The 25,440-nt window shown below is 43.0% G+C and overlaps 2 protein-coding genes and 2 pseudogenes across 2 annotated transcripts; 1 reads left to right on the top strand and 3 right to left on the bottom strand.

Annotated features, from left to right (window-relative positions):
- Window positions 1–2,992: 2,992 nt before the first annotated feature.
- LOC115681765 (probable serine/threonine-protein kinase At1g54610) lies at window positions 2,993–6,670 on the top strand (annotated as a pseudogene).
- A 1,120-nt stretch (window positions 6,671–7,790) lies between these two features.
- LOC115681689 (peroxidase 12) lies at window positions 7,791–11,259 on the bottom strand. The gene is made up of 3 exons (XM_030605713.2): window positions 10,980–11,259; window positions 9,905–10,099; window positions 7,791–8,584 (listed from the first exon to the last, which is right to left on the bottom strand). The coding sequence occupies exons 1-3, from the start codon at window positions 11,211–11,213 to the stop codon at window positions 7,964–7,966; spliced, it is 1,050 nt and encodes a 349-aa protein (XP_030461573.1). The 5' UTR covers window positions 11,214–11,259; the 3' UTR covers window positions 7,791–7,963.
- Window positions 11,260–16,679: 5,420 nt separating this feature from the next.
- On the bottom strand, window positions 16,680–18,213 carry LOC115681717 (leucine-rich repeat receptor protein kinase EMS1-like; annotated as a pseudogene).
- Window positions 18,214–18,880: 667 nt separating this feature from the next.
- LOC115681718 (leucine-rich repeat receptor protein kinase EMS1-like) lies at window positions 18,881–21,308 on the bottom strand. Its single transcript, XM_030605753.2, has 2 exons — window positions 20,122–21,308; window positions 18,881–19,406 (listed from the first exon to the last, which is right to left on the bottom strand). The coding sequence occupies exon 1, from the start codon at window positions 21,204–21,206 to the stop codon at window positions 20,142–20,144; it is 1,065 nt and encodes a 354-aa protein (XP_030461613.1). The 5' UTR covers window positions 21,207–21,308; the 3' UTR covers window positions 18,881–19,406; window positions 20,122–20,141.
- Window positions 21,309–25,440: the final 4,132 nt, after the last annotated feature.

Genomic DNA, 25,440 nt, shown 5'->3' with positions numbered 1-25,440 from the left:
ATATAAAACTATATTACTATGAAGAAGAAAATCCTAAAATTCTGGCAGGTTTTTTTTTGGTCGGAAAATTCCGGCAGTTGAAATCACGAATATTATCAGGTGTCGGTAACTTTCAGGAGCTGACGGTAATTCCCGTATTTACTATTAATCTCATGTTGATGACTCCATTATTTCATTACTCTAGGCAGTAAAGCATTGATATGTAGAATCATCCATCTTATTATAGTTTCAGACTGTTGGTAAAATCTCGATCTAGATGCCATCCTCCCATCTGAACCTGGAAAAGCTTTCCTAATTTGTTAAACTAGGACCCTGCATAACCTGCAGTGATCTTCAAGAATTCCTATTCTAGTTGATAAAGTTGTAAAAACGGAACCACTCTTCCTATCTTGCAGATTTATCAATCTCTCGTGTGTATTCAGCATAAGCTACTGCTTCAGTGTCAACTTCAGTGTGTCGATTCTATCAAAAGGATAACTTGTCGACTTCAAATAACGTTTGTCTTATGTACCCTTTTTGAGATTTCTGGGATCGAGTTGATCTTGATGTCCAGATCTCCAGACGCTCTCGATGATTTTGAGGTAGGATCCGATTTTGTCAACTAGATTCTCGACACTCTGACCGTAGCTTATTATGTGTCCTAAGAGCGCTCATCAAATAAAATCTTGCCTTAAGGATACAAAAAGCTCTTACTTCTGATGGGGAGATTAGTGTGATTGACTATTATGAAAAACACACGCTTATTGCATTGATGCCAATTTAATCCTAAATCTTTTTTTAGTGTCAATTCAATCCTAAACTTTTTGCATTAGTGTTAATTTAATCCTAAACCTTTTTTTTTGTGCCAATTCGGTCATAAACCTTTTGTATTGGTGTCAATTCAATCCCAAACTTTTTTATCTTCATGCCAATTCAGTCTTTCCGGTCAATTTTGGTTGGATTTTGCTGACATGGACGCCGGTCGGTCACCGGTACTGACGTGGACAACTTTTAATAATATTTTAATATTTTTTTGAATATTTATTTATTCTTTTCTTCTTCTTTTTTTCTTTCCCTCCTTCCTCCAGCCGGTTGCCGGTTCCGCGACCAGCCAGAGGCTAGAGGTCGACCTCGCCGGCGTCTGGGCGAGGCATGACCTCGCCTAGCCATGGCGAGGCTCGCCTTCACCGTCGATAGCGAGGGCGAGCCTCGCCGGCCTCTGGCCTCTGGTCGGTCGCTGGTCTGGCAACTAGCTGGCGGAATGAGGGGGGGAGGGAAAAAAAAAAGAAAATAAATAAATAAAATTTTAAAAATATTTAAATGTTATTAAAAGTTTTTTACGTCAACGCCAGTGATCAATCGCAGGCCGGCCGACCGGCATCCACGTCAATATAATCCGGCCGAAATTGGCCGGAATGACTAAATTGGCACAAAAACAAAAAGGTTTAAGACCGAATTGGCATCAATACAAAATATTTATGACTAAATTGGCATTAAAAAAATGTTTAGGACTAAATTGGCATCAATGGAAAAGGTTTAGGACTGAATTGGCATAAAAAAAAGGTTTAGAACTAAATTGACACAAATGCAAAAGGTTGAGGACTTTTTTGGCACTTTTCCCGCGTAGCTATCTTCTCTTTATGACATTAATCATCATATACGCATTGCTAGTCATTATACGCGAAAAATAATTTTTGGTTTGATTTGCTAGTACTTTGTGTAAACGGTGTGAACATTCTTGTGGAGGCATCATGCACACATGCTTCACTTCTACCTCAAGAGACGTCACAAATAGAACTTCATAATATTGCCTTGCGGATTAATTTTTTCTTAAATTTGCAAGGTTTTTTTTTTTTGAAGATAAATTTGCAAGGTTAAACCAAAGAGAAAATTGCGAACAAAGTTGGCTGTGTAAATAAGAAACCGTTTTGCATACGCCAATTGCATGCACAATTCAAGTTTGATCTTCCTACGATCAAGCACAGTCGGATTCGTGTTTGGTTTCACCCGCTCGGAATTTAGCTCGCGCCGTTCATTGATTCGGGACATTTTATGGACCCGAGATTTATTCAAGAAGGAATTTCATGTCATTATGGAAATAGGGTTAAAGAAAGGTGAGTAAGAGAGCAAAGATTATCTATGGGGCCGTAAGAGGGAAGGCAGGGGAGTGGATGGAGATCATAATTACCATTTCATGAGGGTGTGTTTGAGTGAACCTTAAGGTAAGCTACATATAGAGGTCATTATTTTCTTTGCATCCACAAGATTTTCTCCCCCAAAAGCGTAGAACTTGAGAGTTGAAGTCGTCCACTTTCTAATCTTTTGGGCCACATTCCCTTTGTTACTTGAACTCATATTCTTAATCACCTACCATAGTTCTAAGTACCACTGCCCGGATTCTTCGATTATCTTACTATCATTCATCCCCAACATTATGTTTTTTTTTTCCCATAGAAAAGAAATTAAACAAGTTGGGATTGACCTCACTCGTCACCGAAACGTTTGGTATAAGGCACTAACGATGCACCAATTGTCCAAGTCCGTAATTGCAGCCCCACCAGGTGGGGGGTTGAGAAGTCCTGAGCTAGCAATACTCCTAAGCCTAGGTTCGCCCTTACAGACTAACAAAGGTTTCCCGGGACTGAAAACAGACCGGGGATATGAACCCGTGATCTTCGGCTTGCAAACTAAGTCCTGGATCACTGGACCAATCACCTGATTGGTGCTTCCACAGTTAGCTTTGTCGACATGCACCGGTTGCCGATGCAATGATGGCAGAGGAGATTAGTGACGATGTGTGGTGGTGGAGGGCAGAGGTGATGATGGGGGGGGTTTACGAGTCAATCCCACTCCTCGATCGCTTTACCGTCGGACGAAAGAACGGTCAGCGTCCATTAATTGTGATTACGGGCACGCCTAAGTTGGTAATAAAAGATCATTTATCTGCGATAGAAATCACTTTTACTCTAACTAAGCTCACAATCATTACCGTTTCAGTTGCAACTACCGATTTCAGTCACATATTGAACTCAAAGCGTGAGAAAAACTGGCAATTGGCAAAGGAAGAAGATCACAACATTTCATCGTGGATTACAAAGGGGAGAAGAAACGTGGAACGTAGAAGCAAGACATGAAACGGAATTAGAATAATGGAGTACGTAGTCCGTGGCACCTTCCGTTCTCTACAGTCACCTGCATATTCCAAGAATTGCAGGCCGAGGACGGCCTCTGCAGATTGAATTCTACAACCTCCTCACTGACTCTCTCTCCGTCTCTCTCAAACTCCACCATATGTCCTCTTCTCGTTCGTCTCCTGCATCCTCCTCTTCATCGCAACACCCTTTGCTCTCGTTTATATCACGAGAAAACCCAGCAAAAATAATCCATAAACAGGTCACCAGACAGAGACAAGTGATGGGTTGTGTTCAGACCAGGCCATCCGAGAACTTGCCACCCAAAGGCCTGGAGAAGTTGAAGCAGCAAAATGGGTACGTCCCAAGTGGCGGAGGGAACGCGAACCACCGGAGGTCAACCAGCCAGAGATATGCACAGGAGAGCCAGGGCGGGCCGCGCAGGCCCGAGTCGAGAAACAACCACAGCGGGCGCTTATCGGGTGGCGTCGGCAGCAGTGGGAGCGATGGCCGTGGCGGCGGCAGGGGCGGCAGCGGCAGCGGAGATGTGAAGTTTGGGAGTGGGAGTGGGAGCGGTGGGACCGGAGGTAAGTTGGAGAAGGATGGTGCTTTGAGGAGGAAGGGTGAAGGGTCAGGAGATGATCGAGTTGAGCTTGTGGATGGTTGGCCCAAATGGCTCATCGCTAATGTTCCCAAGCATGTGTTGAGAGGTTTGGTCCCAAAGAGCGCCGACTCCTACGACAAGATCGATAAGGTAATTCAAACTTCTTTAATTATTCGTTCTTCTTCGATGTAAAGCTGGCTCAAACTACCATCTGGCGCCGACAACAATAAGACTTGTGGAGCTTTTGCTAGTCTTAACATGTGCACTGTCGAAAGCATGAGTTCAATGTCTGTTTGACTGGAGTTTACGATGATTCGTATAATCGGTTTGAACCTTGAGGCTTGATCTGTTCGAATAAAAATTCTAGACAATCTCTCCTCAATGAGTGGAGTTCTCCTATTCTTTGATGCCCAAGCTGTTGAAATTAAGTAATTAGAGGAAATACGGGACTCAGAGCTCTAATGTCGATGGGCTCTTGATATGGTTAAAAATGTAAGATGTGAATATCTTAGTAGTTTGCAGATTCACTATCATTCGATTCATCAGGATTGAAAGTTTCGTCGGAAAAGACATTCAGAATGCGATTTTGGATATTCCAGGTAGGCCAGGGGACTTACAGTAATGTCTACAAAGCATGGGACAGAGACACTGGAAAACTCGTTGCCCTGAAGAAGGTTCGGTTCAACACATCAGAACCAGAGAGCATAAAATTCATGGCGCGGGAAATTATGATCCTGAGAGAGTTGGACCATCCCAATATAGTAAAGCTCGAAGGGCTGGCAACATCGAGAATGCAGTTCAGCCTTTATCTAGTCTTTGATTTCATGCAGTCGGACTTGCAGAGGATCATTACTCGTCCAGAGGGACGACTAACTGAACCACAGGTACGTGTACAACTCTGCACATTGAATGAATCTACGAGAGAGCCTCATAACATTTTCATCAACTTCTAACAAATTTCTTGCGAGAAACTCATCGGCAAATACTAGTGACCTAAACTGAGGCCGATTGTGGAGTAGACAAATGTAGTGTTTGTAGTTTCGTGTAAATTCCATAAGAAAGTACCTTAAGCTGAGTTTGATTCTAAGCACTTACGTGGCTCTGAAAGTATTGACTTATGCAGGTCAAGTGCTATATGCATCAGCTTCTTTCGGGGCTGCAACACTGCCATGACAAAGGAATTCTGCACCGCGACATAAAGGGGTCGAACCTACTGATAGACAAAACAGGCATGCTAAAGATTGCAGATTTTGGGCTTGCAAATTATTACAGACCTCGAGATAGGCTTCCTCTAACGAACCGGGTGGTGACCCTTTGGTATAGAGCTCCTGAACTACTGTTAGGTGCAACCAATTATGGAGTTGGTATTGATCTTTGGAGTGCCGGATGCCTCCTGGCTGAGATGTTTGCAGGACACCCAATCATGCCTGGCCGGAATGAGGTAGAGCAACTCCACAAGATTTTCAAACTCTGTGGCACGCCACCAGAGGATTACTGGAGGAAGCTGAAGCTACCCACGACCTTCAGACCAAGACAGTTTTACAAGTCGAATCTTGTAGAGATCTTCAGGGAATTCCCGGATTCCTCTGTCGGTCTTCTTAGTTCTCTTCTCGCTTTGGACCCTGCATCTCGTGGCAGCGCATCGTTAGCCTTGCAACATGAAGTAAGTATTAGCCAGTAAGACTAGGTTTTTGCATTTGCCAAAAATATGATGGGACTGTGTCATTCTTTTGTGACATTTTTGTAGTTTATGGTTTCATGCTCCCAAAAATGGAAAAAGTTCATATTCTGATGTTTGAGTCTACTTACTGACCTTTATTCTGCGCAATGCCATTCTCTCGCAGTTCTTCTACACAAGCCCGTTAGCGTGCGACCTTTCTGGTCTTCCTATAATCTACCAGGAGAAGGATGAATTTATTAAGAACAACGAACAGAAAATGTATGTTGACTTTCTTCCAGTGGTACAATTACAATCGTTTCTGCCTTGTGGCGGAACCTTTCAAGCAGTTACTTCCTTTTGTTCTCATAATTATTTTCCCATGGTACTCTTTAATTAATTTATTGTCTCGCTTTTTTTTTTTTAAGGCGCCGGAAGGCTAAAAGACGGGCTCGATCACAGAGCGATCGGCGGAGGAAAGACGCTCTCACCGAGAATCAAACTGGGAATGGCGAATCAACCAAAGAGGTGAGGTTCTTCACTTAATTTGCATCCATTCATTCGATTCTTCCAGAGGGAAAAACATGCGCATTACGCATTTTAATGTACTTTTGTCTCGCTTAAGTAGTTACACGAACTTCGTATCTCGCTTTCCATACTTCAAAATTGTGAACTTCCTTGAAGTCATTCCTTTTATCGCTTCATCCGGCTTCGAATGCTACACCTAAGTATACATCTGCAGTGACAAAATCTTAACTTTCATTGTAATGAAATTGCAACTTGAATGTTCTATCTTGAACACGCATGATCGAAATAAATACAGGAGCAACAGGTACAAACTTATAACCAAAAGCCAGAACCCGGGAGCAGCACGAGTAACTGCTCATCCGGGCTAAAGGACGCCCGACCCAAGCAAAGCGCCCCACCTGTATTGTTATCTCCAGGCCCCGTCATACAATCTTTCAAGAAGTTGTCTCCAGAAATATGCATGAGCCCCGGCGCTGGTGAAAACAGAGATCATCCTCAGTACTGAAACCACACATCGCAGATTACAGAAGAGAGAAAGATGGCATGTACAGGTTGAATCAGGTCAGTAGGTCTGCTTCGAATAGAGAATTTAGAAGTTTGAACAATCAAAGGAAACATTTGGGACGGTTTGCCGTTGAGGATTAGAATGCCTTACTAGGTACTCTGATGAGATTCTTTTCTTGCCATAGTATTGTTCTATACTAGCTGCTTGTAAGTGGATTTTGTAAACCATTTAAGGAACGTTTATGAAATCGAAACTCAGTTGCATATCATGCTGTTGGTTGCGACCATGAAAATTAAGATTGACCCCATGAAGAACACTAGAAGGCATGCGTTCGATTAACGGATGTCGCGATTGCAAATGCTTCGGACCAAAGCCACTCTGGATAAGCCCAGTTCAAAGAGATTTTCTCTACTTCTTTTCAGCAATACCATTCTGTTCAGGAGTTTGTGGACAGCAAATTTGATCTTGATTTTGCATGTGATTCAGGAACGTTTCATCAATCGAAATACTTATTTCTCGGTCTCAAACCATGATTCAATGAAGATAACACAATGCTTGAACTACATGATGAAAAGGTCCGGAACCCCACAAAACACAACGAAACTCGATCTGTTTGGTTCATGACAAATTTTCATCCACATGAATGGAACTGCTATTCTCTCCATTATGCATGAAACTGACTTCTCTTTCATGTGAAATCAGATTGTGAGAGTAACTGGCTAGAGGACCATAAATTTTCTTTGATGTCCGATGCAATGCAAACTCTTTTTTCCGTGCCCACAAAATACGGATGTTTTCTTCCGTGACGGCAAATTTCAGTAAATGTCAATAATCATCAAAAGACTGTTGATAAAATAAACTAATTGATGACTAGATAGTGTAAGTTTCATGGGACCATTCTCAATTATTTTAAAAGTTTAAAATATTAAACAGATGTGTGATTTAATATTAAATATTCTCATCTTCCTCCGCTCCTGTCACTAAAGCGCGAAAATATATAAGAGGAATTAAATAGGCAATTTAGAAAGATTTGAATTCAGGACCTTTTACTCTTATACCATGTGAAATTTGTAAGACTACTGTTGTTAATCGTTCTAAAAATTTAAATCGCCAAATTAAGACGTCATTTAAATATTACATGAGATGGAAATGGCTTGCAACTGCTGAGTACTGCAGGATGCAATGGCGCCAGATTTTCATGTCTCGCTTGGAATGGAGCCATTTGAACCTGGTCGCATTTGAAATCTGAAAGCTCTTGACTAATCAAAGTAATCGAGACCAGTGCCAATCGGTGCGGTTCGTGCAAACAAACGTGTCAAGCCTTTGAATGATCAGTACATTACTTCTACCAATCCAAATTCCCAAGCAGGAGGCTCACGGGCAACATTTTGCCAAATGACAGAAATTTTGAGCTTCTGCTGAATACATATTCTTGACATAATCATAAACAGCTGATGCAATTTATTAGGCACTGTCACAGTCTATAAACAAGCAAGCAAAAGTTGCAGATCCGAGCAAAGACAAAGCTCGTGCTGATACACACACTTGAAAGGGTCACATCATTTCAATTCGGCATAGCTCTCCAGGTCCTCTTCCACCACGGACACGAGATCTGGGTTCTCAGAATTCTTGACCGAGCAGTTGGCTCGGATTTCTCCTTTCGTCCCCGTCAACACGCTGAGTTGCCCCATCTTCGTCATAGCGAGGACGAACTTCTCAAAGAACAATTCCTGGTCCTCAGCAAAGCTAGTAACGATGTCCCTCGTCGTGGGGTACCCGTACAAATCTTGGTCCGAGGTGAACAGGCCTTGGCGGTTCACCAAATTGACAAAGTACTTGTTGTCGAATCGGTTGGGCGATCGGATGTCCAAGACCGTGGTGTTGGTGGAGTTTGTGGTGGGGCACACACCCTTGAGATCATGGGCAAAGGTCTTCTCCATGGTGGGGTCTTGAGTCGGGTAGAGCCGGTTCTCAAAGGCGGTGCAGTGTGCAAGCCCAATGGTGTGGCCTCCGGAGAGGGCCACTACGTCAGTGGCATCGAAGTGTTTCTTGGCCAGGGCCGCGACAATTTCGCTGGCATTCTCAGTTGGTGCAGGTAAATTCTCCAAGACCACACTTTCACTTGCAAACGTGAGTGAATCCCGCCTTCCCAACGGCACGTCATACTCGGGTCCACCCGACTGCACACGACAACGAGAATAACAGAATTAGAATCCAGAGCTTGGAAAACATCTGTTGATGCTCATAGATATGATAGGCAATAGTAATCATAATCGAGAAAACTTCGATGATGGACAGGAAATGAAGCCAACAGAGAACTCTGATGTCTTCTTCGTGTGGAAGTGATGATTTGCAAGTCAACTGTCATAAACTAGAAGCTAGTTGGGATTAGATGATCATTAAACAGAATTGTCTACCTATGATTTCATTTCATCTGCAATTTCCAAGAACTTTGTGAGCACATGCTTTCACAACCATGTTGAAAGAGTCGAAAAACACGTCAAGTTGCAGTATTTTATTCATAAACATGATCCAAAAATTTAGAATAAAAATCTAGGGTGGTTGGGATCCTAAAAAAAAGGAGATAACTACCCGTTAAAAATCAGATATAAGTATAACAACTACGATGTCAGAGTTTTTGACCATTGAAATTTGCCGTAGACTGCATTTTTTGGCTTAAAATAACAAGGTTAATTGTCTTGAGTTTCCAAAATGATGCTACTGACTTACATGTGCATCTGCTACATCTCACAAGAAATTCAGAACAGCAACAGTAAAGTACATGAATCAAAATCTAGTTTAACCTAGATTGGTTACATCAGCAACTGCGCTTTCTCGTGATTTATCATTCCTCTAATCAAGCATCATCAAACGTGACCATTGAGAGACCAATAAAGTATAATTACTGTCACAACTAATGAGTATAATCAAGCCTGAGCGTAATCAAGAGTGGTTAAACAACTATTGTCGTCACATGGCCACATGATGAGATTAAAGTTCCGATACCATGTTGCGTAGGTCCACATCCCGCCAGGTTTCGGGTATTTTACACATCAACTCAATTTCCAAAAATAGCAGATTATTGGGGAGTTCTTATGTTTAATATGTTTGATTAGTTTGATAATCCAATTGATCACAAAAAAGAAATCCAATCGGGTCCTCTCTGCATTTATCAACTTGCAAGAACATAAGAACTATTACAATTATCTAGGAAGCTAGCTAAGTGACCAATACTGTATTCTGCTGTAGCTCTATTTTGAAAGCTTATGATCATAACTGTCTTCCCACCCCCAAATGCAAAAGCATCATTCAAAGCTGCAAATTAGAACGATTTATAGGGATGAGCATGTTCTGCGAGAATCTGTATTTCTATCTAATTTCCAAAAGTATGAGCTCAAGGATGCTTAAAATGGTTTGTGTCTGGCAAGTATCAAAATCAAAACTCTGTTTTGGTGCGTTACTCTCTAGTGATGATGGAATGATGGCTGAAGGGGGTTTACCAGGAAAACAGAATCACGAGCGGCAATGGCGGCGATGTCGGCACAAGAGACTACTCGACCACACTTCTTGTCCACAAGCTCCCGGAGGTCATTGATGATCTTGAATGCTGTCCGTCTCAAGCTCTGGTTCGGTGGAGCATCCTGCTCGCTCGGTTCGCTCGCTGTTCCAACCAGCAGCACCGAACCATCGCATCCCTGCATCACTCATCAGATCTCAAAATTAAGTGAATTCGAATAACAGGAAAATACCAACCGAAATACCCTAGCATACTTGGAGACGAGAAAGAACAAGTGTTGTTATTATCCGCTCAGACAACAAATTTTAGGAACCTCTCTACTTTTTCTTTAGGTTACGACTATTTTATTGGCCTTTCGTTAGTCCTTGTTTTATCATTTCTTTGAATGTAAGTGATCAAGATTCAATTGTAAAAGAAACCCTGATGACTGAGACCCATCTTAACTTCTAAACTGAAAATCTTCACCACACGCAATCCAGGCTTAACTGGGCTGCTCGTGCAATCATCTTATGAAGACAATTTATCAGACATTATGTAGTTCTTTCTAAAACCTGAACATGGGAGTTCTATAAGCTTGTATATTTTAGCATATAAAGCAGTAAAGATCAGGACCCAACTATCTCAAACGCTCAAAAGACATCCTCCAAAACTTCAACAAGTGTCTACTAGCAAGACAGTAAGATTTGTATGCTAAAGGACGAGTCACGATGGCTTTAGGCACCCATATGACTTCATAATCTACCCAGAATTCTGGAAAAATAGCAATGTCAAGAAAAAGAAGTCCACTTCTTGCAGCTGCTAACCTAGGCCACCAGCTTCGAGAAGAATTTTTCCTTTTTTTTTGGCCCCTCTCTTTTCTTATTCTCGTCTATTTTGCTGAGGAAGAAGATGATCACAGATCTTGCCAAAACAGGCGTGTAAATGTTTAATCATCAGCTTACACACCACGCACAAGGACATGTGACGAGAAAATTAAGGTACAGCTTCCAAGAGAATCCCAAATCTCTTTGCCCCGGTCGAGCGAAAGCAGACTGTGACAGAGCTCTTCGGGAACCTACCTTAACAAAGCAGTCGTGGAAGTGCACACGAAGTAGCCCAGCAGCTTGGCCGATGTCCTCCTCGAACACCTTCTTGAGATGTTTCCTGATGACGGACTCGACACTGGGGCAGCTCTTCTCGTAGTAGGACCACGAGAGCCCCTTCACGATGTGAACAGAGCTCGAAACTTGAACATGCGACGCAGCTATGACGAGACAAGAAATCAAAACGAAAGAACCGAAACGGGAAGCCATGGTGTGATCTGGGTCTGGTCTAAGGTTCTCGGACGAGGTGAGCTGAACCCAAAAAGGGTCCTTCTTTATAGGACAAATAAATTGACTTTGCGCAAAAATAATTGCGTGAGGTCGAACCTTATTCGATGATGGAGCTGCGTGGGAAACGGAGGTAACTTGTTCAAATTTTTAATGGCGATCATCGGTACGAGCATTGACTATGAGGGCGCTCAAGACTTTTTTGGAGGGCACGTGGAGTTGAAACTTCAAAACGCCATGTGAACCGGACAACAGAAACGTGATCTCGCACCATTTTTTTTTTCTTTCTCATGATGACGATGATTGGGACTTGGGACATATGAGCCTCCTCCACATAGAGAATCTTATCCCACCGTATTTTCTTTTTCCCCATCTGACAAAAAGACAACGATGCCTTTCTTTTGGCACGCGGGATGTGATGTCTTGACGGATTCCCAACTAGTTTCTATTTCGCGTTCGGAGCGGTCATTGGGCGGGATTACGTTCGGATAAGCTCGGATATAAATCGGATAAAATTACTTTCGCTTGATTTTGGGTGGCATATGAAATATGAAATCGAAATTAGATAGAGAGGAAAAAATAAAAGTAGAGGGTGGGCAGTAACGAGGAGATCGACGGACTGATATTTATATACCAAGATATTTTGAACAATCAAATACGATATATACAGATAAATTTCGGAAAAACAAAAACCCAAACTTTCATAGATATGTGGCATTTATCCCAAACTTTTTTGATACAAAACTCCTCGACTTTCTTTTGTGAATAATATTTACCCAATGTATTTAGTCCATGGCATTTCGTCTTTTTGCTTTTCTTTTTCTTTTTTTTCCTTTCCTGGCAGGGGACCTCGCTGATCCGGCGAGGGGGCCTCGCCGGTCGAGCGAGGGCGGCCCTCGCGTATCCGGCGAGGGCGGCCCTCGCCGGCGTCGGCGAGGTTCGCCCTCGCCCGACTCAGCGAGGTCGACCCTCGCCGCTGCGGCGAAGGTCGACCTCGCCCGGGCGAGGGCCGCCGCTTGCCCGGGCGAGGGCGACCCTCGCCGGCTGTCGGCGAGGTCCGCCACTCGCCTGGGCGAGCGAGGGCGACCCTCGCTGACGCCGGCGAGGGTCGCCCTCGCCCGGGCGAGCGAGGGTGGCCCTCGCCCGAGGCTCGCGAGGTCGACCCTCGCTCGCCCGGCGAGGTCGACCTCGCCGGATCGGGCGAGGCCGCCCTCGCTCGCCCAGCGAGGGCGACCTCGCCCGACGCCGGCGAGGGTCGACCTCGACAGACGGGCGAGGCCGCCTCGCCGCCCAGTGCGAGGTGGACCTCGCCGACGCCGGCGAGGGTGGACCTCGCCGACGCCGGCGAGGGTCGCCCTCGCTCGGGCGAGCGAGGACGGCCTCGCCCAGAGCTCGGCGAGGTCGACCCTCGCCCGACGCCGGCGAGGGTCGACCTCGCTCGAGCCGGGCGAGGCCGCCTCGCTCGCCAGGCGAGGCGAACCTCGCCGACGCCGGCGAGGGCCGCCTCGCCGGATCCGGGCGAGGGCCGCCTCGCTCGACGCGGCGAGGGCCCCCTCGCCGGATCCGGCGATGGGCGCCCTCGCTGACGCCGGCGAGGCCCACCCTCACGGAAGGAAAAAAAAAAAAAAAAAAAGAAAAAGCAAAAAGACAAAAATGCCCATGGACTAAATACATTGGGGTAAATGTGTCACAAAAAGAAAGTCGGGTTTTGTGTCACAAAAACAAGTTTGGGGTAAATGTGTCACAGATGGCAAAGTTTGGGGTTTTTGGTGGTTTTTTCCCTAAATTTCAAATTCTCATATTGTCTCATATTTATATGCCAATTCGGCATTGTTTGCGGTCACCCAAAAATCTAAATTAGAAGCTTGTGCATTCTCTTCAAGTTATTAAGAAAAATAGGGTCAATCATCGGGTCCGGTTTAACCAATGAAACAATCGAAACTAGCCTTGTTAGTTCGGTAGAACTAGTTTGGAAATCAAGAACCGGTCCAGACCATATCGGTTCTTGGTTCCAAGACTGAAACCGTCAATTCTACTATGAAGTAAAAAAAAAAATTGCACTCATTAAGATTTGAATCATTACGAAGAATAACATTGGTTCTTGATTTTAGGCTCGGAATTGATTTATTGAGGATCTACTCGCCCGTATAAAACTCACGAATCGTGCAGATCAATAGTCACCTCGTATGGATGGAATTATTTCACAAATCGTGCAGATCAATAGTCACCTCGTATGGATGGAATTATTAGATTGTTGAGATTAGTCAGGCGTTTGAAAGAATGAAACAAACTATTCTTGCAAAAGCTGGAAATTTATGCATTTCAAATCGAAGCAAGATTAACAACTTGGGTTTGCCTCAGTGGCCATCCTTCTTACTTGAAAAGGGAGAGGTGAGGAGTTCGAATCCTCACCTTCTCATGAGAGCTAGGGGTGGGAACATGTAGTTTCAGATATGAGTTTTGAGTTTTGACTTCCACGCCCTATCTTTGCAGGGCAAAAAATTTAAATATGAGTTGAGAATTAGAGTACGACAGAAAAAAAAAAAAATATCAAAGCAAGATTCTCGCACATGCTAAATTTAGTGATCATTATCATTTAATATTCTAACACCTCAAAAGGCCTGCCAAAAAGCCAAATCCTGTGGGCGTCGCATTATCACAATAAATAGAGGTTTGAAGAAAGGTCTTTGCACTGTGTTAATTGAATTTATATATGAAAAAAACAAACCGTCGCTCGTCACTCAATGCCTTGTGCCCACTTACTCCTCATTTTATTTCGTAAAAAATAAATAATTTTAAAAATTTATTTAAAACGATCGATTATCTCGCTTGAAATAATTAATTATTAAAAAAATATTTCATTATCGATAATAATATAAGTTTGAAAGTTCTCGCGGACAATGATTTTTTTTTTTTTGCATTCGTTTCTTTTTATAAGTAATTATTTTAAATTATTTATTCTTCGCGAAACGGACGCGCCTCGTAAAAAGCGGCTTAGTTTCATTTTCTTGTTTGCAGGTTCACTTAGCATACCATAATTGATAATAAAAGAGAAAGTCCTCTAAGCGTCATATCACGTAACTACACCGCTCACACGTTATCATGTCATTGCGTTTACCACCTGTTGTGCGTGCGTTACGATACTCGAAAGACTTTACCCTCTTTCTTTTTGTTCCTCTATTCTTTATTTATCGTGAACGTAACACTAACCATCTCGCAATTCTTTTGTGACACAGTCGTACGCACCCCGCCTTTGAAAAAATCACATTTCGTCATTAGAAATCACATGCTCAAAACCTCAGAATTCAACATGGTCGGAAATGTTAATTATGAGATTAGGTAAGATGGAATGGGTAGTTGATGAAAAGTTGAGGCCGACTTGTTCCGATACTTCCCCCCTTTTCCCCCCTTATGGCAAAGATGAGAAATTATTGTTACAGTAGCATTTGGATTTAAGGGCGTGTTTGTTTCACGAAAAACTCAATGATAAAGGAAACTAATTTTCTATAAAGCATTTTTCAGGAAAACGGTTAGTTTTCCTTGTGGCCAGCCGCCGCCAAGGCCGACGACCAGCGGAGGGAGGAAGAAGGAAAAAAAAAAATTAAAAAATTAACAAATTTAAGATAATCAATTCCGGAAAGTATTTTCACCTTCTTAAATAAGGGAGTTGACTTTCTTAAATTTATACATGAATGATTTTATTGATCGGAAAGTGTTTTTGATTGACAAAATCATTTTCGAATGACCAAATCAATGAAAGTTCAAAAAACACTTTTCCGAAAAATAATTTCACCAAAATAAACTCACCCTAAAACTCTTGAAAGGCATGGGGCGCAAGCTTAGGGTGGTCGGTCGTCGCAAGGACAACTGCATAGTCATTTAGTCAATACCTGCCACTTCTGGTTGAATGGTCTCTGTCTTATCTACTTCTTCCTTAATTGGTGGCTCCAGATTTCGCATCTCGGGACCTCTTTTCATCAAATGTCGTCGGCTAGAGAAGCTAATGCCTTCTTTGTTTTTGTTTTCTCAACTTTACTTTGCACCTTTCCCTTTCCGGTTCCCGTGCTTACCACGTTCCTCTCGTTTTGCTGTCCTTGCTTTAGTTCGTGGATAATATCAAAGGGCGATTTCGCAAATTCGTCTGCTGTGATTTAACCCGTCATTAGGCTCTTTTTCTTCGTTTGAGATGCGAACGATGCCCGGGGGGAAAGATGTGTTTACGACCAAAAGCATGCGAAGTTAAGGTTTTGCCCAAGAAATCTATCTCCGTCAAACATCGCCAGCCGAAATTTCGGTGGATCCCAATCGAGTAGGTGCTTGGTTCGGCCTAACTTAAAATAAAACATGCTATTAAACACATTTGGAGCTAGGTTATGTTCACGAATGTGGACACTATCCGTTTGCCAACTTACCTAAAAATCAATACAGGCGATGTCAGTGTTTATGACTTGGTCGGTCAGAGTTGCGGAAAACTGTGTAGAGGAACGTGCAGCTTTGGGCCCCAAGCTGGGGTACCATAATCGGGTGTCCTTTTCTTTCAAGTGGCCAGGAATAGATGTGCTCATATGCCATGCGCGGGCAAGACCTTGGCCTTCTGTGAATGTTTAAACTTCAAGGAGGCCCATGAGATCACCAAACCCACAAAACAAGGAAGGCCTTTGTGTTGATCTGCAGCCTCGTATTTTGCTCAGAAAATCAGGTTTGGATTCAGGCATATCTTTTGTTGACTTAATGAAACATGGGCAAAAGGGTTTGGTATCGAAAGACTTGCACGTTTTGGGTGCACTTGAGCTAGGCTCACATGCTCTGGAAGCAAGCAATGATGCCATCCCTTAAGAAGACCTTAAACCCACTGGCTGGACTGGGACGGCAAGATTGGTACCTGGTAAATGCAGGATCACAGAGACCAAACAGCTCATATTCATCCACAAGCTTCATGGGGCTTGGCAATTAGTCAAGATATAACAACCCCATCGCACCGCCATTACTTCTATCGAATCATTCACGCATCATGTCACTCGAATTCATTTCCTCCGAATGAAGACATGGTTTCAAAGAGATGGTCGCCATTCTCTATGTGAAAGCATCCCGTCGACATGGAGTTACCTCGCAGGGAAACATTTTTGCAGCGCTGCTTCAACAGAGCCGAGCCCAGAAAAGGAGGGAGAGAGATCAAAATGGTTTCGAGAAAAGACATCCTTTGTGGGATTAATAGGGACATGCGTGTAATGGCATCAGAATAAGTATAATACAGTCTAAGCGAAATCCTCAAAGGGAAACTCAATCTCAGTTTTCCGTTCTATAATCATAGATGAACCTACCAGGTCGACTCAGCATCAATCGTTTTTATTTCCGAAATATGCAATGAGGATGTTTATGGGGAAACATATTGGAGATGAGATTGACATGATGCAGACCAAGATGATCCTTTGCATTAGCATGTGAAAATAGCAAAGGAACTAAACTCTCTGTTTCAATCATTCTCAAATAGGAGACGGTCATTCCAGCAAATCCGGATTCACCACAGCAATTAACTGCGATCGACACGGTCTTGAAATAGCCAAGAAATCTATTTAGAGACAACTTCATATTGCCGATGTTAGTATCTATTAACAATTACAGAAGCTGCATCTGCAGGTCATTACCTGCTTCAGACCTCAATTAACTCTATAAAGCTATTCATATTTTCCATTAAAGCAACGAACAGAGTACCCTCTAGTTGCCACCAGAACTAGACTATTGGCTCACAAGCTTAACCTTGATTCCTTCTCTTTCTGGGTAATTTAACTTTGGGGCAGAAACCATACCTTCGATGACTTCCGCCATTTTCATCCGAATGTAGACTTCAACAACTCGAGAACTCGGCTCATACCTGGCCTTTCCTTCGAAAGCTCACTAGTGCACATACACGCAATGTTGAAGCACGCCTCCACACCGGCTTTGACCAGGCCATCCCTGGAAACGGCGGGATCGACCATCTCCATCTGCCGATTCTCGGCCACCATGTTCTGTGCCCAAACAGTCAGCCGGACCTCCCTTCCCCCATCCATCACCGGCAAATTGGGCCTCCGACCCGTCACGATCTCGAGCATCAGAATACCGAAGCTATACACATCGGCCTTCACGGTCGCGGCCGTGAACCCTTCCTTGTACTCCGGTGGCATATACCCCATGGTCCCGGCGAATTGCGTCGATACGTGGGATTGCGAGGCCTCGATCATCCTCGCCAGCCCAAAATCAGCGATGTGCGCCTCGAATTCAGCGTCCAATAGCACATTGCTCGCCTTGATGTCTCTGTGAATGATCGGCGTCCACAATCCGTGCATATACGCTAATCCACTGGCCACACCCTTGATTATCTTCATCCTAGTGTCCCAGGACAAGGGCAACCTCTCGACTGAGGGTTTCGACCACGACACGACGTCGTTCTCCGTTGTATTGTACAGCCACTGGTCGAGGCTCCCTCTCTCAATGAACTCGTAGACCAAAACTCTATCCGAATTCGACGTACAGTAGCCGAGGATTCTGACGATGTTCGGGTGCTGAAGCTTACCTAATGTTTCCATCTAGGGACGGAACTCGCGGAACCCCTCGAAGGCATCGGCCTCAAGCTTCTTGATGGCAACGGCGAGGCCGTTGGTGAGGCAGGCCTTGAAGACGAGGCCGAAGCCGCCGTTGCCGATGATCCGCAGGGGGTGGAAGTCCTCGGTGACGTTGCGGAGCTCTTCCATGGAGATTCGGAGCTTGGGGTTGAAGGAGGCGCTCTCGTCGACGGCGATGGACGAGAGCTCCTCCGGGTTGGAGCGGCCACGGTTCCGCTTGCACCGGCTGCAGGTGATGACGTGGAAGAAGAAGAAGAGGAAGGCGTCGATGGAGCTCGCAGCCGCGGCAACGACTGCTTGGCGGTTGAGCTTCATGTCAGAGATAGAGAGAGAGAGAGAGTTTGGGAGTTTCGTTAGACGAGGGAGGTAAGTGTGAGGAGGAGGAGGAGGAGAGAGAAGTCGACTAAGGACAGGTATGACTGTGATTTGTGTTCGAAAACTGATTTTGCTTAAAAATAATTTTTTTTATTTCGTGCTCGAAAATAATTTCTAAGCATTTTAAAGATATTTGGTAACTAATCAAAATTTTTATTCTTAGAATATAAAAAAAACAGAAATGCTTTCGGTAACTATACAAAATTTTATTTTATTAATAATATTTTGAATTTTTTAATATTTTTTTCTTTCTTTTCCTTCCCTTCCTTGGCCATGGCCGGTTGCCGCCATCGCCACCGACGGCGAGGTTGACCTCGCCTTGGTTGGGCAAGACCTCGCCGTTGCGGCAGCGAGCCGCCCTCGCCGGCCCTGTCTTGTGGCCAGTCGCCAGTGGCCGGCAGGCCAAAGAACAACAACAAATCAAAAAAAAGAAGAAAACCAAGAAGAATCAGAAATGAAAAAATTGTTCCAGAATCAAGATGCTACTTTTTTTTGCTTCTTAATTCAGTTTCAAAACTGATTCTGGGAACAATTTTTTGCAAAATTGTGCCCGGGCACAAAAAATCTAACAAACGAATTTCTGTTCCCAAACTAATTCTGAGAATAAAAGAATAGAAATTTTTACTATTTGGCAAGTTGCCAAACGGGCCCTAAGTATAGAGAGAGAGAGAGAGAGAGAGAGAGGAAGTGGAAGAAGAAGAAGATTGAGAAGAGACTCCGTTGAGGTGGGTTGCTTCATGGAATCCTGAATTACGTTTCCGGACCTCGGTTTTTACATGCAGTTTTCACTTAAAATTGCATAAGCATTTCTCTTGCGGGCTTTGCTAGAATAACAATCTTTTGATCAAATACCAGTATATTATGAGCCACAAATTCTCAAAAGAGTGGACTTCATAATAATTTATAATTATTTGTTATATTCTCACGGTAGAATAAAAGCTGTCACCCAATTATTTCTGTTTATCAACTCGACCATGCATGTAGCGCGTGCAGTCACATTTTACAAAACATCAACACCCAAGACAATCATATTTTAAGGCATAATAGCGAACATCCTTTAGGATTGGAGAGAGGGAAAGAGAAGGTGTATTTACATTGGAGAAGTATATATGTTTCATAAATTTACAAAAACTTGTACCCCAAGTGAAGGAAGAGATGTATCACCACGCACTTGCCGTATGCTCCAGATATTGCAAAACTGCAAAAATTGCAGAGGTTATCACTATCAATGCTGATTAAATTATGAAATTTCCATTTTCAATGCATCAATATTCTTCGTTTCTTGGTACAGCGAAATTGACATTCTCCCGATTAAAACTTCACTGATCAAACATATTTTATAATTGGATACGAGTAATAGCTCGACAAAGATAATAGGAAATGAGAAACTTTTCTTAAGGAGAAATGCCTCATTTTATTAAATAATCTATTAAAATAATACGTTGAAATTTGTACATTTTTACGGATCCAGCCACCTCATGACTACTGCAATGGACATATTGGAGATGAGATTGACATGATGCAGTCCAAGATGATCTTTTTGCACTAGCATGTGAAGATATCAAAGAAGCTAAACTCTCCGTTTCAATCATTCTCAATTAGGAGACCGTCATTCCATCAAATCCGGGTTCACCACAGCAATTAACTGCGATCGACACAGGTCTTGAAATAGCCAAGAAATCTATTCAGATACGATATCATACTGTCGATGCAGCACCTGTTAACAATTACAGAAGCTGCATCCGCAGGTCATTTTCAGACGTCAATCAACTCTTAGAAGCTATTCACGTTTTCTCATCAAGGCAACGAACAGAGTACCCTCTACTTGCCACCGGAACTGGACTATCGACTCACAAGCTTAACCTTGAATCCTTCTCTTTCTGGGTAATTTTACTTTGGAAAAGAAACCATACCTCGATCAATTACACCGTCTTCATCCGAATGGAGACTTCAACAACCCGAGAACTCGGCTCATACCTGGCCTGTCCTTCGCGCGCACGCAAGTGCACATACACGCAATGTCGAGGTACTCCTTCACCCTCGCTCCGACCAGGCCATCCCTTGAAACTGCGGGATCGACCATCTCCATCTGCCGGTTCTCACCCACCATATTCCGTGCCCAAGCAGTTAGCCCGAACTCCTCTCCCCTATCCACCACCGGTAAACTGGGACTCCGACCCGTCGCAATCTCGAACATCAGAACCCCGAAGCTATACACGTCGGCCTTCGCGGTCACCCTTCTGTATCCGTCCTTATACTCTGGCGGCATATACCCCATCGCCCCTGCTGGTTGCGTGGACACGTGGGATTGCGAGGCCCTGATCTTCCTCGCCAGCCCGAAATCAGCGATGTGCGCCTCGAAATCGGTGTCCAACAGCACGTCGCTCGCCTTGATGCCTCTGTGAATGATCGGCGTTGGCAATCCATGCATAAACGCTAATCCACTGGCCACACCCTTGATTATCTTCATTCTAGTGTCCCAGGACAAGGGCGACCTCTCGACCGGGTGATTCAACCACGAGACGTTGCCGTTCTCCGACAACGACGTCGTGTCGTGCAGCCACTGGTCGAGGCTCCCTCTCTCTATGAACTCGTAAACCAAAACCCTATCCGAATTCGACATACAGTAGCCGAGGATTTTGACGATGTTCGGGTGGTGAAGCTGACCTAAGGTTTCCATGTCGGCTCTGAACTCGCGGAACCCCTCGAAGGCGTCGGGCTCGAGCTTCTTGATGGCAACGGCGAGGCCGTTCGCGAGGCAGCCCTTGTAGACGAGGCCGAAGCCGCCGTTGCCGATGATCCGCAGGGGGTGGAAGTTGTCGGTGGCGTTCCGGAGCTCGTCCATGGAGATCCGGAGCTTGGGGTCGAAGGAGGCGCTCTCGCCGCTGCCACGGTTCCGCATGCGCCGGCAGCGGGCGAAGACGAGGAAGACGAAGAAGAGGTAGGCACTGACGAAGATCGCAGCTGCGGCAACGACTGCTTGGAGGTGTTGCTTCATGTCAGAGTTTAGTTAGATGAGGGAGGTGGGCGTGAGGAGGAGGAGGAGAGAGAAGTCGACTGAGTAGAGACAAAGAGGAGGAAGAAGAAGAAGAAGACGAAGACGAAGACGACGAACACGACAAAGACTGAGAACTGAGAAGGACGTCGGTTGCTTCATGGAATCCTGAAGTACGTTTCCCCGGACCTCAGTGTTTTACGTGCTAACCGGGGACCTCTCTCGAAAAGTTTTCGCCTAAGAGACCGCGGAGTTCGACTTTTCCCCATTTTTTTTCTCATTTTTTTGAACCCGAGTTACGTTTCCGGCATTACTCGAAAGGCTTTGCTAGCACGACAGCATATAACGAGCTACAAATTCTCGCGTGAGTGGATCCAATAATAATTTATAATTCTTTTTATCCTGAATAAGTTATTATTCTCGCGATAAATTAAAAATCGTCGCCCAATCATTTCTGCTTATTCAAATCAACTGTGCATTTCACGCGTGTAGTCATGTTTCACAGAAAATCGACACTTGTGATGATCATAAATCGAAGTTTTAAGGAGTAAAAGTGCACATTCTTTATAATCGGAAAGGGAGAGAGAAAGAGTAAGTGTCTTTTACCCCAAATTAATTTTTTGACAACAAAAAATTTAAAATTGATGGACAAATTTACCCTCCGTTAAATTAGATTAATACCATGAAAAACCTTAAATTGATAAATTTGAAAATCCAAAACTGGTATATCTGTCAACTATCACGTATTATCTAATTCAGTAATTTGACGGTAAAATTTAACGGAAACTAACGGAGGGTAAATTTGTCACAGGCGTACCAGTTTTGAGTTTTTTATGGTAAAAAAATTAGTTTGAGGTAAATTTATCATAGGTGTACCAATTTTGGATTTTTTATGGTCAAAAAATTAGTTTGAGGTAAATTTGTCATAAGTGTATCAATTTGGGATTTTTTGAAGTATTAACCTTACAAAAATTCATCGTGATATCTACGGTAGTCGGGGTCGTTTCATATTTTGCTTTCTATCTATCAATCTATGAGAGCATACTACAGGTCTTTTTTTTTTTTTTTGGCTGAAAGATAGCATACTACAGGTTCATCATCGTAATATTCAGTAATTTTACAAAAAAAAATATATGGAATGTAAAAAAACAAGGATATTTTACACAAGCCCATATTATCCGATCTGACGAGATATGTTGAACAATAAAATACGGAATATACGGATAAATCTCAAATTCTCATATCGCGTGATACTTAACCATCAATTTTGCATTGCCCCCCCCCCCCCCCCACTCAAAAATCTAAACTAGATGATCGTCTATTCCCTTGAAGCCAATTAAGAGAAATAGAAATGAGCATCGGGCCTGGTTCATTAGGTGAACTGGCTGGAATCTGCTGCTCGGTTAGTTTAGTTCCGAGAAGAACTGGTTCAGTTCCCGGTTTTGGAAACCAAGCACTGGCCGAGACCGATTCCCTGCTCTTTCATAAGCATGCAAAGTTGAGGTTTGCATAAGAAATCTCTCCGAAACAATGCCAACGGGAATTTCAGCGAGTGCAAATTGAGCAAGAGATTCATTTGGCCTAAGCTAACATAGAGTACACTGTTAAACGCTCTAGGAATTAGGTTACGCTCATAAATATTGCGAAAGCAAACGATTGAACAGTAAAATAAATATAACAAGAAAATAAATCGGACACCAGATTTACGTGATTCGATCGGTGTGACCTATCTCTACGAGAAGAGCGACACAAAATTTCACTATAGATCAAGCGATACAATGGAGATTACAAGCATTCTTGGTGTTTCCTAGCTTTCAATTATATCCATTAACTCTCAAAATTTCTCGCAAAACAATAAGAAGAATTATACAAAATCTTAACATAAGATTTTTCAGGGCTTCAAACACTCATGATGTAATTCATGAGTACGAATTCCTCTTAGATGCTCTTCACCAAGAAATACCACTTTTTATATAAAAGAGAGTTGAATCCAAAAGAGAAAAACTTCCTTTTAAGAAACTTACTTGAATTAAAAAAAGTTTTTTCTTCATATTGAAATTCGAAACATATTTTCAAACACAAATCAATTTCAAACTCAACTCAATAAAAATATGAATGATGTCCGAATCTGTAACTTGCAGGTGGGGTTGTGACATTGTGTGCAGAAGAACGTTCAAAGCTGGAGAACCACAATACTATTGTCCTTTTTCTCTAAAGAGCCTATGAATAGATTGCTGACATTCCACACGGGAGCATGACCTTGACGTTTTTAAACGTTTGAACTTCAAAAATGCCCACGAGATTGCCTATAACCCACAAAACATGGAAGGCCCCATGAGATTAGCCGACTAATTAATGATGTGCAGCCACGTCAGTTCTTTTGCCCGGAAAATCAGGCTTGGATTCAGGCATATCCTTTGTTGACTTAATCAAATTACAAGAACATTAGACCAGTGCCAATATGGACAAAAGGAGAAAAGGGTTTGGTGTGGAAAGACTTGTACGTTTTGGGTGCCCGTGAGCCCCCCAACCTCACGTACACTCTTCAGATCATATGGGTGAACTCGAGCTAGGCTCGCATGCTCTGGAAGCAAGCAATGATGCCGTCCCTTAACAAGACCTTAAACCCACTGGCTGGGACAGCAAGATTGGGTACCTGGTAAATGCAGGATCACAGAGACCAAACAGCTCATATTCACACACGAGTTTCGTGGGGTTTGGCAATTAGTCGAGACGTAATAACCCCATCGAACTGCTATCATTTTTATCGAATCATTCACACATCATGTCACTCGAATTTATTTCCTCCAAATGAAGATATGATTTCGAAGAGTCTAGCCCAGATAAGGGGGAGAGAGATCAAAATGGTTCCGAGAAAAGACATCCTTTGTGGGATTAATAAGGACATGCATGTAATGGCATCAGAATAAGTGTAATACAGTCTAAACAAAATCCTCAAAACGATACTCGAACTCAGTTTTTCGTTCTATAATCATAGATGAACCAACCAGGTCGACTCAGCATCAATCATTTTTGTTTCCGAAATATCCGATGAGGATGTTTCTGGGGATACATATTGGAGATGAGATTGACATGATGCAGACCAAGATGATCCTTTGCATTAGCATGTGAAAATAGCAGAGAAACTAAACTCTGTTTAAATCATTCTCAGATAGTAGACCGTCATTCTAGCAAATCCGGATTCACCACAGCATTAACTGCGATCGACACGGTCTCGAAATAGCCAAGAAATCTACTTTAGCCTTTCCCCCCATCTAATTCCCTCAAAAAAAAATCCAAATTTTAGGTCAAATTCAAATTTTGTCTCATAGTTTTTTTTCTACCTCGAAGTTCCAAATTTGCGCATGTGTCCAAAATCGCCACTAGCTTTTTCAAAATTATCAACATCGAGGAAAATTAGAGGTTCATTAACACCCTCACCTTCATACAAAACAACAACTGCCTCTTGATATTGATAATCTTGAAGAAAATAGTAGCAATTTTTAGACGCGTTAACAGATGTAAGACCAGAGTGAAAGTTGATGTTTTTTTTTTGCATAGAAAAAGTTCAGGGCATAATTAAAATTAGACCTAAAGGTGAGGGTTTTTAGGGGATCAGACCTCCCCTCCCCTTGGCAAAGAATAGAAATTATTATTATAAATAAGGTTCCAAACTCTAACTTGAGGTGTAAGCTTAGGCTCCGTTTGTTGCGCAGAAAATATTTTTCGAAATATGATCTCTTGTATCGCTTAAAAAAAAGTAAAAAAAATATCTTAATCATTTACGAAAATATTTAGGTATAAATTGTCAATTAATTATTCCAAGCGATCATATTTATGCAAATATTGTTCGAATCATTCAATTTCCACGAAAGTAGCATCATCAATCGTCGCATGGACAATTGCATAATCAATTGTCACAGGTCGATTTTGTTTGGGATCAGATCAGTGTGGCGACTCAAGCTTCCTTGGATCGTTGGAACACCTTGATGGATCGATCGATCACTCACTTGCTTGCCCGAATCATAGAAAGAATTTAGAGAGAAAAGCTCTAAGAGAGAATGGAAAGTGCTTCAATTATTTAGATGCTTCAAATGAGAGGGGGAACACCTCTTTTTTTCTACTTATACAAAGACTCAACTCGTTACATCCGTTGATCGACATTTGATCTAGAGGAAGAGATCGCATCTCCTCGTCTACCAATTATCAGCATTTATGCCCAGAATTCTCTATAACA

The sequence above is a fragment of the Syzygium oleosum genome, unplaced genomic scaffold, assembly GCF_021117445.2.
Source record: "Syzygium oleosum isolate NSW1041296 unplaced genomic scaffold, Sole_v2.1 Sole_v2.05, whole genome shotgun sequence".
Classification (NCBI taxonomy): Eukaryota; Viridiplantae; Streptophyta; class Magnoliopsida; order Myrtales; family Myrtaceae; genus Syzygium; species Syzygium oleosum.
The sequence above is the reverse complement of the archived record's forward strand: the minus strand, read 5'-3'. Positions and strand labels throughout refer to the sequence as shown.